Here is a 14430-nt window from a genome sequence, read left to right as displayed (position 1 = left end):
CAGAACCGGCCTGCCGAGGAGTCCAATCCGGCCCACGTTCCTTCCTCCCTTTCTTCCTTTCATCTGTTCTTTCTTTCTTTCTTTCTTTCTTTCTTTCTTTCTTTCTTTCTTTCTTTCTTTCTTTCTTTCTTTCTTTCTTTCCTTCGTGTCTTCTCTTCCTTCCTTCCTTCCTTCCATCTGTCCTTTCTTTCTTTCTTTACTTCCTTCGTGTCTTCTCTTCCTTCCTTCTATCTGCCTTTCATTCCATTTTTCCTTCCTCCCTTTCTCTTCCTTCCATCCATCCTTTCTTTCTTTCTTTCCTTCCTTCCTTCCATCTGTCCTTTCTTTCTTTCTTTCTTTCTTTCTTTCTTTCTTTCTTTCTTTCTTTCTTTCTTTCTTTCTTTCTTTCCTTCCAGTCTTCAAGTCAGCATCAAAACATCCATCATCTCTTTCACTTTCTGGGTGAATAAACTCAAAAGGAAAACGGCAGCTTTTTGTCCCTTCTGTGATCCGGTACTCACCTCTGATCCTGACGCCGCGGCAGCAGAAGAACAGAGTGCCTTCAGGAGGGAGAGTTGCGTCCGATAACTGCTCTAAATTTAACAGAAACAGACATTGTTCTAAACATGGCCGCATAGCAGGCTGCGCGCTGCTTATCGTCCCTCTCCCAGCGGGCCATGGCCATACAAGGCTCTGCGGGGCCCGGGGCCGTCCAGCAGCTCCTCGTCTCTGCCGACACGTGGGGGAGATAACGGCGAGCAGAGAGTGGCGGCCGAACAGGCAGGAATGCTGGGATAAGTGTCCTCCTCACCTGACACATGTGCAACCTTCACAGCAGCGATTTTCCACTTCCACCCGCAGGAGGAGGAGGAGGAGGAGGAGGTGACCAGAGACCCGCTGGCCCTCGAGGGTCCTGAGGGGTTCACACAGCTTAATCTGTCATAAACATGTTGATCTGACAGAAGGAGGGACTCAACCTCAGAGGCTCGTTGCATGAAGACATGAAGGTTGAAACATTTACAACAATCACTAAAACTCACCTGGAAGAAAGGAAGGAAAGGAGGGAGGAAGGAAGGGAGGAAAGGAAAGAAGGGATCAGGGAAAGGAAGGAAGGAATGATGGAGGAAAGAAGGAAGGGAGTAGGGAGGGAGGAAAGAAGGAAGGAGGGAGAAAGGAAAAGAGGAAGGGAGTAAGGAAGGAAAGAAGGACAGAGGAAAGAAGGAAGGTAGGGGGGAGGAAGGAGGGAAGGAAGGAAAGGAGGGAGGAAAGACGGAGGAAAGGAGGAAGGAAGGGAGGAAGCAAAGGAGGAAGGAAGGGAGCAAAGAAAGAGGAAAGGAGGAACAGTCAAAACAGACGGGGTCAATTTGACCCGGGAGGACGACATGAAGGTTAAATCAGGTTTGAATTGTAACGTTTAGTTTTTGGTGCATAAAGTCATCAGGAGAATCGGGAGGTTTCATCTCAGCTGCTACTCAGAATGATCTGAAGCAGAGGATCAGTGAGCCGTGGTGATTATCATCGTTCTCATCAAAACCACCTGCAGACTGTTGCTGACTCATTTCACATGAAGAACAAAGGGATGAAAAGCTCAGAGGAAAGAAGTAAAGAAGAAAATGACTAGTTAATCAATCAATATTTATTTCATAAGTCATCTCAAGGCACTTTACACATAGAGCAACATAATGAGGAAAACAGTTAAAGAGAATATAAAGATAATTTCTAATTAAAACAGAGTTGGGCTGAAGCAGAAGCCAGAACAGAGATGATATAAACCAGGATCATGTTATTGAACTAAAATTCAAATGTCCTAATGTGGAATAAAACAAAAGTACTAAAAGTATATTTCAGTACTTTGTTACAGAAGGTTTCAGTAAAGTAAGATTAAATATATATTTATGTTTCTACTGATGATTTTTGAGACTGATAGAGAAGCTTTCTTGTGTTACTCTAATATATAAAAAGGTGTTTCTGATATTTGGTCCACATAACTTCACAAAAGGCTCAGTGACAATAAGTGATGGTAATATGCTCAATATGTATTAAGATGATGTAATAGTCTCCGTTAAAAGTCTGCTGAATCAGCTGTTTACACTTCACATGTGTAAGACTGCATTAAATCCATATAAAAGAAAAGATAAGACATGTATCAGGAGAGGTCAAGACCAGGTGGGGAGCTCCGGTCCTCTGCAATGAGGCCAACGCGGAAGTAACTTAAAACTGCATTCTATCAAAAGGCCACCAGGGGGCGACCGTTTTGGTGTCAAAAGGACTTCCGTCTCTATACAAGTCAATGGAGAATTCACCAACTTCTCACTTGATTTCTAACCTCAGTAAACGTTTTCAAAATGTGTTTATGGTCTCAATCGCTAGTTTAAAGCCTTCTTCAATGCAGTATGATGTTCATTTGGGACATTTTGGCCTCCCTGATTTTATATGTGACGATAAAGCAGGGTATGCATTAGGGCGTGGCTACGTGGTGATTGACAGGTTGATTGGTTCACAGGTTCAGGAGGGCGCCTCATGCTCCTCCTGATGCCCATATAAGTAGAATCCATGTTTTTATTTTTCCCAGCATGCACCTGAAATTTTCAAGATGGCGCTGCTCAGATCCGAAACTATTGGCCTCCGAGCAGCAGTCCACAAACCAATGGGTGACGTCACGGATGTTACGTCCATTTTATATAAACAGTCTATGGTTTAGACAAGCCAACATGTTGATACAGCGGGAAAACTAACAATAACTAAAAAGGAAGAAGATAATGAACAACAAACATTAATACATTAACAGAAAAACTAAACAGTGAAGGGAAACCAGCAGTCTGACTGGTAGAACTGGTCCTTTAATGAAGGGAAACCAGCAGTCTGACTGGTAGAACTGGTCCTTTAATGATGGGAAACCAGCAGTCTGACTGGTAGAACTGGTCCTTTAATGAAGGGAAACCAGCAGTCTGACTGGTGAACTGGTCTCTCTGCAGCTTTGAGTAGTGAGGTGACAAACTTTATCTCTGCTGACTGATAATCACCACTCACATTCCTCCACAGCCTTTATTTATACCCCAGCGTGTGTGTGTGTGTGTGTGTGTGTGTGTGTGTGTGTGTGTGTGTGTGTGTGTGTGAGAGAGACAGAGTGATTGTAATGCTCACTACTACTGCCACTTAAACTTCCCTTTTAATAATTTCTGTTGCAGTCCTCCTTCTCTCCTTCTTTCCTTCCTTCTTTCCTTCCTTATTTCCTTCCTTCCTCCCTCTTTTCCTTCTTTCCTTCCTTCTTTCCTTCCTTCCTCCCTCCTTCTTTCATTTCCTCTTTCCTTCTTTCCTTCCCTCCCTCCATTTCTTCCCTCCTTTCCTTCCTCCCTCCCTCCCTTCCTTTCTTCTTCCTCCCTCCCTCCCTCCTTTCCTTCCTTCCCTCCTTCCTTTCCTTCCTTCTTCCTCCTTTCCTTCCTTCTTCCTCCCTTCCTTCCTCCTCTCTTTCTTTCCTTCCTCTCTCTTTCCTCCCTTCCTTCTTTCCTTCCTCCTTCCCTTTCTTCCTTCCTTCTGTCCTTCCTTCCTTCCTCCCTCCCTCCTACCTTACTTCCTTCCTTCTTTCCTTCCCTTCCTCCTTCCTTCTTTCCTTTCCTCCCTTCCTTCCTCCCTCCCTCCCTCCCTCCTTTCCTTCCCTCCTTCATTCCTTCCTCCTTTCCTTCCTTCTTCCTCCCTTCCTTCCTTGACTCAAGGACAACAGGAGGGTTAGTATAAAATAAGTATACTCGTAGTACACTTGAATAAACTACTTGTTATTATTACAGTCCGACATGCTGAAGGTGTCGGAGTCACCGTCACGTGTTTCTTTGCTCTTGTATCTGTCGACTCTTCAGACGGAGTGACTCAGCGTATCTTTCCTCTCTGATGCTGATTGGCTGTTTCTTCAGTGAGAGAACAGAAGCTTGATGCTGATTGGCTGCTGGTGGTTTCTCCTCTGCAGGCTGAACGCCAGCTGATACCGCGGCCGCAGGATGATTGACAGCAGAGAACATGATACAGAGTCAAATGAGGCTCGTCTACATTTAGAGGAGAAATCATCTCAAACACATTTTCATTGTTTGCCTTTTTGTCTTCTGTTATAAAATCATTCTTTTAGTTTATTTCTTCTCTTTCATTACTTTTTAATTTAACCCTTCTGTTGTCCTCGAGTCAAGGAAGGGAGGGAGGAATGAAAGGGAGGAAATAAGGAAGGAAGGAAAGGAGTGAGGAAAGGAGGGAGGAAGGAAAGGAGGAAGGAGGGGAGAAAGAAGGAAGGAAAGGAGGGAGGGAGGGAGGAATGAAAGGAGGGAGGAAAGAAGGAAGGAAGGAAAGGAGGAAGGAAGGAAGGAAAGGAGGAAGGAAGGGAGGAAAAAGGAAGGAAAGGAGGGAGGAAGTGAGGAAGGAAGGGAGGAAGGAGGGAGGAAAGAAGGAAGGGAGGAAGAGGAAGGAAAGAAGGAAGGAGGGAGGGAGGGAGGGAAAAAGGAAAAGAGGTACAGAGGAAGGAAGAAAGGAAGGAAAGGAGGAAGGATGGGAGGAAGAAGGAAGGAAAGCAGGGAGGAAAGAAGGAAGGGAGGAAGAAGGAAGGAAAGGAGGAAGGAATAAAGGAAAAAGGGAGGGAGAAAGGAAGAGAGGAAGGAACAGTCAAAACAGACGGGGTCAATATGACTCCTCTATGCTATTTAATATATATCTCTTCTCTTATCATAACATCATCTTGTGTGGCTCAGTATCTCTGTACCTGAAACAAAGGGAGCAGCATAATCAGTGTAGTATTATATCTGATATCATATGAGCTGTATTATATCTGATATCATAGAGCTGTTGGTCTCAGGCTGAAAGGCACAGACGGGGTCAAAGGTCACGCTATATGTTTCAGTATGACGTGGGCTCGCTGTAACCTTCACTAACAGCCTGCAGAGTTAAACCCATCAAACTGGCTCAGTCCGGTTTGTTATTGCTGTCGTGCTGCTGGAAGCGGCTCAGTTCGTCCTCTGTGTTCTTGACTTCTTTTTCTTATGAATTTGTCACATTCAGACTCACAGATGAGCTTCTCAACCGTGTTTCATTACATCTGTCTCTATAATCCAGCTGGAGATAATGAGATGTCAGCTGTTAGTGTTTCCATACTGAGCTGCAGGGAAAATGACTCTTAAGTTCATTTGTCTACCTCAGACTGATTTTACACAGAATGAGGACAGTGACTTTAGTTTAGTCTTATTAACCTTCCTGTTGTCCTCAAGTCAAGGAATGTAAGGAGGAAGAAGGAAGGAAAGAAGGGAGGCAGAAGGAAGGAAAGGAGGAAGGAAGGAAAGGAGGGAGGAGAGGAAAGAAGGAAGGTAGGACGGAGGAAAGAAAGAAGGGAGGAAGGAAAGGAAAGGAAGGAGGGAAGGAAAGAAGGAGAGAAGAAGGAACAGTCAAAACAGACGGGGTCAATTTGACCCGGAGGAGGACGACAAGAGGGTTAAGCCACATTATGACTATGACTTGAGCTAAACAACGTGAGTCGACATCAGGAGTTTCAGCTGCTTTCTAGAAAAAAAAATTTCAATCACATTAAACATTCTTCTCCTACTGGGCTCGTGCAGAGGACTGATGAGTCAGCCACATGAAACCAGTGTCTTATCCACTGTGACGCAGTAACGCAACTGATGAAGTCATCTGGAAAAGGCCAACAAGATAATGACGATGAAACAATGAGTGTTGGGGAAGGCGTGTGGTTTGAACCATTTTAAATACTTTCGTACCAACCTGCCTCCATCAAAATGTTACGTAGATCTGTACGCTGATGGAAATGTGCAATAACTTGGTGTTCTGTTTGTTTTGTTTTTTATTTGATTTAATTTGTACAATATGTATTTTATGTGTATTTATTGTCTGTAAGGGAAGCTGCTACTAAGCACCAAGCACTTTGAGTCTATGACAAACTTCCCCCTAAGGGACAATAAAGTATATTCTATTCTATTCTATATTTAAAGGAGGTCTGGACTAAAACTACATGAGGAATCACAAAGTAACACTAAAGTACACTAACCAGTTACTGTTCTCACAAGATAATGCTGGAATGGAACTAGTTACTATTATTAGCACCAACTTTGTAATGTAATTAGTTACTTTTAAAAGTATTGTTCCCCAACACCGGTCACTGTAAACAACTCAGGGCAGGAACTGAAGAATAACTCTTTATCTAGACAAGGCAACACGAAACAACCCGAAACAGAAAACCAGGACCTAAATAAAAAAAATACTAACTAACCTAATGAGGAGATGAGGTGCAGGTGGGGAGAAAGGAGGAGAACGCGGAACAGGCCGATCAGCTGGGGAGGAGCAGGGCTAATGAGACTGATGCAGGGCAGGTGTGGAGGGAAAAGCAGAACAGAGATAAAGGAGGAAAAATTCAGAGCTGCAGAAAACTAAAGAACCAGAAAACAGAATCCTCTTCATAATTAACCAACATAACCAAACCCGGCTAGGAAAATACATGAATATATATCTAAATACTCAGTTCATTAAGCATGGCACAAAGAGGCTGTAAATGCAAATGACTCAAATCTACAGAAACACATGTTAAAGTCCTTATTCACATTTCCCAACTGGTGTCCTGTACAAAGGCCTTCTACCATTCATTACATAACCGTATAGTAGTGGAAGGCTTAAACCTACAACAGCACCAAGCTGGAGTACACAGTTTATCAATATGACAGAGGAGAGAGATTTCAAATAAAACACACATATGATCAGAGAAAACTGTATTTTATACTTTAATGTTAAAAACAGTTAGACTACATAATAAAACAAGATCTAGTGTGAGCCCACGCTCTTGTTTAGGATCTGCTCACGGACTGTACAAAACTGAAAGAGTCAAGAAGATTTAGAAAGTCTTTAACCGGCGGCTCACCGGGACAGCAGACATGAATATTAAAATCTCTGATGACTAGAACACTGTCATAATTTGTTCATCAAGCATGGCACTCAGAGGCTGTAAATGCAAATCACTCAAATCTACAGAAACACATGTTAAACTTTCACATTTCCCAACGGGTGTAAAAGCAGACTTCAGTGTCCCGTTCCAACATTCAGAGAAGACGTCTGACGCCATCTGGTGGACTGGTGGATAATGGCAGCTATGGAGCACAGAGCCAGACTGTGACAGGATCAGGATATGTGCATGTGTGTGGAACCTGGTTTTAGTGGAAATACATACTTATTTACATGAGAACATTTTCAGGTTCCAAAGTGAAAAGAAAAGAAAAGAACACACCAAACATATTGTGTGTCTTGCAGAAACAAATGAGAAAAAATGGAGACATTTCCTCATAGATTGGTAAGACTAATAAAAAAATGTGTTTGTCACATAGACTGTTTATAAGAAATGGACGTAACATCTGTGACGTCACCCATTGGTTTGTGGACTGCTGCTCGGAGGCCAATAGTATCGGATCTGAGCAGCGCCATCTTGAAAATTTCAGGTGCATGCTGGGAAAAATAAAAACAGGGATTCTACTTATATGGGCATCAGGAGGAGCATGAGGCGCCCTCCTGAACCTGTGAACCAATCAACCTGTCAATCACCACGTAGCCACGCCCTAATGCATACCCTGCTTTATCGTTTTGACACCAAAACGGTCGCCCCCTGGTGGCCTTTTGATAGAATGCAGTTTTAAGTTACTTCCGCGTTGGCCTCATTTCAGAGGACCGGAACTCCCCGCCTGGTTTGTCATTAGTGTGAATATTTCTCTACACTTGAGGAGAATCTTCCCTCTATAGAGAACACAAAGACACTGAAGATCCAGACCAGAACCAGAACCCAGCATACAGAGGTTCAGTGAATGTGGTGTTGAAGGTGTGGAGGTGGATCAGTGTGTCAGAGGAGACTCTGTAGAAGGACAGAGTGCCAGCAGGACAGTCCACATACACCTGCTACTCTGTTAGAGACAGAGGAGGAGGAGGTGAGGGAAGATGTGGTGGAGGTGGAGGAAGGGAGGTATGTTCTTGTGTTGTTGTGCCAGAAAGAGTAACCACCACCGACAGAGCACCTCAGACTCCAGGACTGATTATTTGCGCCAAACCTGCAGTGAGTGCTGTTTCCTTTCCGTCTGATTCCTCTGTAACTCACTGATATAAGAACCTCTCCACTCCACTCGACCTCCCAGTAACAGTGATCAGTCAGACCTTCTGTACACAGCAGCTGTTCCCAGTAGTCAAACCTCTCTGGATGATCCGGATATGGCTGCTTCTCTGTCACATGTGTCACCTTCCTGTTGTTGTCAGACAGCTTGAGGTTTCGGTTGACTGTGTTTGTGTCCACTGTGAGTTCACAGAAATCTGATGAAGAGAACGAGACACACTATAGCAGCAGTTTATCATCTAACACACCTGATGGTTTATTGGTTGTTTCATTAACAGACTGACTGTTAGAGATGAAAACTTCTGATTAGTTTTATTAGATCTTCTGTCAAACTCAGAATTGAATGCAGATAAACAAGCTTTTGATTGAAACTACTTTAACATGTGCTGTCTTGTCTTCGTGAATCAAAGAACAAACACTTACACTTCCTCGGACCAGGTTTCAGCCTCTGTTCTCCACCATGATCCAGTCTGGAGGAAGAAAGAGATTTATGAACACATGAAAGCATCTTCAGCATGTTTGGATTCTGTGAAGAAGCATTAGAGCTGACCGACCTCAGAGGTCTGCAGGGTTCAAACTGGATCACATCGTTGTCTGTCCATACCTGAGAGTGTCCAGTCTCCAGTGTGGATCCTCCAGTCCAGCAGACAGAATCTTCTCTCCTGAGTCTCCTGGATGATTGTAGCTCAGGTCCAGCTCTCTCAGATGGGAGGGTTGGAGCTCAGAGCTGAGGCCAGAGAAGCACAGCCTTCCTCTGTGATCAGACATCCTGACAACCTGGAGACACACACACCAGGAGAGTCCTCTCATTTGTGTTTGAGTATTGCTTAAACGAAATGTGTTCTGACAATGTCTGAGGGACCCAACAGTGAAGCGTTCTGGATACATAAAGAATGGCTAGGGGGTTGTGTGAGGAGATGGATCTCCAATTTTTGAAACTTGCGAAAGAGAAGTCACTGCTAAAGGATCCAACACCTTGAACTTAATGATCACCATCCAGCTGTGCACACTCAAGTAATGGTAATAATCGGCGTCTTATGAGGATTCTCATGTGATCTCATGATCTCACAAATCCAGTTGCTGATTTGATAAGGCTCACTCTTACTTACAAAAGTCTTATTGCATTTACAATATTGAGTTTAGTTTAGTCATGAAATGTATTTTACTCTAAGAGGCCGTATCGCACATTGTATGTTTCATGCAAATCAAAAACTTGACCATACACCATTTCATGGTTGAGGTACGAAAACAGTATTACACAAAAGCATCACAGTGATCTGACCTGAGGGTCTCCAGTGTACAGTGTGGATTCTCCAGTCCAGATGAGAGCAGCTTCATTCCTGAATCCTGCAGGTCGTTGTTACTCAGGTCCAGATCTCTCAGACTAGAGGACTGGGAGCTGAGAACTGAAGACAGAGCTGCACAGCTTCTCTCTGAGAGGTTACAGTCACTCAACCTGAGGGAGAGTTAGTGATAAAGATGAACACTGTTTCTGTTGTTTACAAAGTACAAACAATCACCATTTTAGAGTTGCCTTCCCTCTCTATAAGTCATTAAGATCTTTGGTTAATTAATATAATTTTTATAAAATGAAATATTTTCAACTTGAATAATTCACTCATCAAGATTCTTTGTCTGGTTTAAGTAAATAGTATAAATAGTGAGGTGCCCCATAGTTTCGCAGTGCAATATCAGGCATAAAAGGCATAAAATGCCCCAAGAAACTACATTGTATGAGCTCATTTTACAAGACTACGTTCATCTGAAGACGTCTAACACTGAGAAAAACAATATGATGGATGACTCCATTACACTAACTAATTAATTTGTTGACTGAAGAGTTGTGTGGGCATGTTTGTGCTCTTGAACATAACCACCAATCAGAAAACAACAATTTATTGATCTGACTCACTGGCTTTGTCACTGTTATCGCTGGCTACTGCAATGTTGAGTTGCGTTTCTCTAAAAGTTAACTCAAAGCGGAACTGCGGCCAAAATCCTGCCTAAGCCGACAACAATGAATGGAATGACTGGCGTTTTTTGATGCAACACCTGATTTAGTCTAAATACAACCTTAGTATTTGCAGTTATCTGTCTACTTACAGAGCTTTGTTGGAGGCTTTGACCACTTGCAGCAGCCTCAGAAGAGCCTCCTCTGAAGCAGAGTATTTCTTCAGATCAAACACGTCCATATCTTCTTCTGATGACAGTAAGATGAAGACCAGAGCTGACCACTGAGCAGGAGACAGTTTATCTGTGGAGAGACTTCCTGATCTCAGGGACTGTTGGATCTCCTCCACTAGAGAACGATCATTCAGTTCATTCAGACAGTGGAACAGATTGATGCTTCTCTCTGCAGACAGATTGTCACTGATCTTCTCCTTGATGTACTTAACTGTTTTCTGACTCGTCTGTGAGCTTCTTTTCTTTTTTAGCAGGCCTCGTAGGAGATTCTGATTGGTCTGCAGTGAAAGACCCAGGAGGAAGCGGAGGAACAAGTCCAGGTGTCCATTTGGACTCGTTAAGGCCTTGTCAATAGCAAACCTGTGGAGCTTTCTCACAGATGGTTTGCAGAAAACCATTTGTACATGTTTTGCACAAGTTTGCACTGGCTCAGACATGACATTCTTGTTTCTGTTAATGAGAGACCTCTCTACATAGAAAGCTGCCAGAAACTCCTGAATGCTCAGATGGACAAAGCTGAACATCTTTTCATCATTTTTCTTCCCACGTTCCTCTTTAAAGATCTGTGTGAACACTCCTGAGCACACCGAGGCTCCACTGACATCAATGCCACTCTCTATCAGGTCTTTCTCGTAGAAGATCAAGTTGCCCTTTTCCAACTGGTGGAAAGCCAGTTTTGCTAATGACTTAATGTACTGCAAGCATTTGTCTGGGCCATATTTTTCTTTCGTTCGATCAATCTGGAACACCAGGAATTCTGTGTACATCTCAGTCAGGGTCTTGGGCAGCTCTCCTCCCTCTCTGCTCAACACATCCTCCAGAACTGTAGCAGTGATCCAGCAGAAGACTGGGATGTGGCACATGATGTGGAGGCTTCGGGATATCTTGATGTGGGAGATGATGGTTCTGGCCTGCTCCTCCTCTCTGAATCTCTTCCTGAAGTACTCCTCCTTCTGTGGGTCAGTGAACCCTCTGACCTCTGTCATGCTGTCGACAAAGTCTTGAGGGATCTGATTGGCTGCCGCAGGTCGTGTGGTTATCCAGATGCGAGCTGAGCTTAACTCTTTTCTGTTGATGAGTTGCCTCAGCAGGACTTCCACATCAGTTGACTTTGTTACATCAAGATTGACAATGTCATTGACATTAAAGTCCAATTGAAGGCGGCTCTCATCCAGTCCATCAAACACAAACAGTAGTTTGAAAGAACTCTTGTCGAAGTTGGTGTTTCCTGATGACTGCAGAGTTGTAAAGATGTGATTTAGAGCCTCCTCCTTGATGTCTCTGGTCTCCCTGATGCATTGATGAATGAGCTCTGCCAATCTAAACTTTTGTCCCTTCAGTAAATTCAGCTGACGGAAGGTGAAGGGGAAAATGAGATGCACATCTTGATTGGTTCGTCCTTCGGCCCAGTCCAACACAAACTTGTGCACAAGGAATGTTTTGCCAATTCCTGCAATTCCATTGGTCAGAACTGTTCTGATAGGTTTATATCTTCCAGAGCGGATTTTAAAAATGTCACTGAGCTTAACTGTGTCTGCTGACTTCCTTGCTGTCTCAATCTGTCTGACCTCATGCTGTGTGTTGATGTATACATCACCCCCAGCTGTGATGTACAGCTCTGTGTAGATATCATCCAGGCGTTGCTCATCCTTCTTCTGTGCCCACCCCTCTTGAAGGCACATAAATGTATCCTGGAGGTTTGACTGAAGGTTGTCTTGGTAATGTGAGATGGGTTGTGGTTCTGGTACTGGAACAATCACGTCTGTGTGACCTAAATAAAAGAAAACATACAAGATGCACAGTCTTTTTTCACAAACAGTAGTAAAGGCATGGTTTGTTTCTGTAGAATAACTAAAATACTCACTCAAACTGAATATTGCTGTGCATAGGTGAGAATGTCAGCAGCCATACCAACATGTACCCTGTATCTGCTGAGTCACTGAATATAAGCAGGCTTGGGTTTTAGGTTAGTTCTGGCATGGGAGACCTTTTGGGGAAAAACTAGGTTGCTGCTGGAAGTGGTGTTGATAGGCCAGTAGGGGGCAGTCTCCCCTCTGGTCCTAATACATCCCAATTCCCCAGTGCAGTGACTAGAACACTGAGCTGTAGGAGATGTTGTCCTTCAGATTAGATGCTAAACCGAGGTCCTGATTCACTGTGGTCATTAAAAATCCTATGGTTCCCTGGTGTTGCAGGCCTACTGGTTCTCCAGCTGGCCACCATTATTATTATTGATTGATTGATAATGATTAATTAATTAATTCTAACCTCCCCTCACTGACTCTTGTCCTGATTCAAACCAGATCTAATTTTAAAGTTCAGTTCATTTCAGCTTTATTTATATAAAGTCCTTCTATTGATTTATAATTAGGTGAGCTCAGACCTCTTATTTGTCCCTTATTTTCCCCTTGTATGTATTTACTGTAAACCCTGTTCACTCAGGAGACATGGGCAGCTGTAGCTCAAGTGTAACAGCAGGTTGGCCATTAGTTATAGGGCTGAAGGTTTAATCCCTGACTTCTGTTGTGAAAAGTGTTTTTCAACAAGACACTTAACATCAAACTATTCACTATATGTTAGTCCCTGTATCTCTTGTTTGTGTATTGCCAATGTTGAGACATAATTTGGAAATTTAGTAAGCGTGCATTAAATTAGCATGTGGGGCATAACATTTCACATCACCACAAAAAGACTTGGCTATCAGATTTAGCTATAACAATAATGACACAGCATTTGAATTTAAAGCTGATTTGAATGACTGTATCAGAGAGGAAGTGAAGACTTTTCCACTGACAGTGAAAGCAGAGATGTTTGTGTTAATCATGGTGGACAGATGGACATCGTCTGTGTGAATGTGGAAGTTCTTCAGTATTAAAACAAATAACACGAATGTAACATTTATGTCTGACCTCCACAGTCTGGATGTGAGAGATGCATCTTGTGTGAACAGGTTCATATCTTGTTTCAGTATTTAAATGCAGCTCTCACCCTGCAGTGACATCATGTTTCTGTCTTCCTGTGACTGACCTTCTGGTCCTGAGCTGCTGTCTGATAAACTCTGCAGCAGATCATTCCTGTTTATCGTCTTTAAAAGCTTCTTGGTCACCTCCACAGCTCCAGGAAGTTGGTATGTCTGCACCATCAGATCCACAGTGTCTCGTCTCTCTGCATTCTCCAGCCGGGATGCTTTGATGGCTTGGTGACTTTCACCCTTTAGGAACCACTTGAAATCCTCAAATTCCTTCTCTCTCAAATCCTCCAGAGTGTTCAGCAGGTTTTCCTTCGTCATCATCTCTCCCTGATAAAATCACAGAATATTTTCAACACGAAGGACTTCTCATTCACAAACACCAGCCCACAGCCAGACTTTCTATTGTGCTCCATGGTCATTGTGTTGAAGCCTCTTATCCTGCATTGATTTAAAAAAAATGTGTTTTAAATGTTTATCTTGCTCTGATGCTGAGTCTTACTGTTGAGTCCAAACATCACCTACTAGAACACAATGACCATATGATCATAAATACTTTGCACATGGATGGATAACTGAAGTAAGAGCAATTATTAAGTTAGAAAAGGCCTTTAAATAATAATAATGAGACAGAAAATGTCAAGACATGGTCACCAGTGGTAAGTATCTAATGTCAATATAAATCAATCCAAGTTTGAATGAGATTGAACCCTCCCTAGACGGTTGTGGCCAGTGCTCTGTTCTGAACGCTGCAGGAAGTCATTTGCCATCAGACTGTTTAATGTGCTGAAGTATCGACTGCGGTGAATGTTAGACTGTTTGTCGTGTCCACTGGGTTTTGTTTTTTGTTTTTTTTGGTGTTTTACATATTATTAGATACTGAATAGCACCTTTTTCTGGCACATTTCTGCACAATTAGTATTTAATTATTATTTATAACATTTCCCCAGAAAATCAATCTATCGAAAACAGTGAAGAGACAGAAATTTTCAATTCAAGTCAATTCAAGGTTTATTTGTCATTTACATGTTTGCACATGAAACAAAATTTGTACTCAGGTCCAGCAACGTACAGTACAATGAATAAGTCTAAAAAAAATAAGCTATAATAAATAAATTATAGACTCAGGCTAAAAAAATATAAATAAAACAATATACAATCTACAACAAATATA

General features: G+C 42.7%; 1 protein-coding gene across 1 annotated transcript; it reads right to left on the bottom strand.

Annotated features, from left to right (window-relative positions):
• Positions 1–7737: 7737 nt before the first annotated feature.
• Positions 7738–13577, bottom strand: LOC133999223 (NACHT, LRR and PYD domains-containing protein 12-like). Its single transcript, XM_062438417.1, is given in 8 exon segments — positions 7738–7893; positions 7895–8301; positions 8528–8574; positions 8709–8814; positions 8817–8881; positions 9387–9560; positions 10208–12059; positions 13268–13577. Coding segments are annotated over 8 exon segments (3117 nt in total).
• Positions 13578–14430: the final 853 nt, after the last annotated feature.

The sequence above is a fragment of the Scomber scombrus genome, chromosome 2 (assembly GCF_963691925.1).
Source record: "Scomber scombrus chromosome 2, fScoSco1.1, whole genome shotgun sequence".
Lineage (NCBI taxonomy): Eukaryota > Metazoa > Chordata > Actinopteri > Scombriformes > Scombridae > Scomber > Scomber scombrus.
The sequence above is the reverse complement of the archived record's forward strand: the minus strand, read 5'-3'. Positions and strand labels throughout refer to the sequence as shown.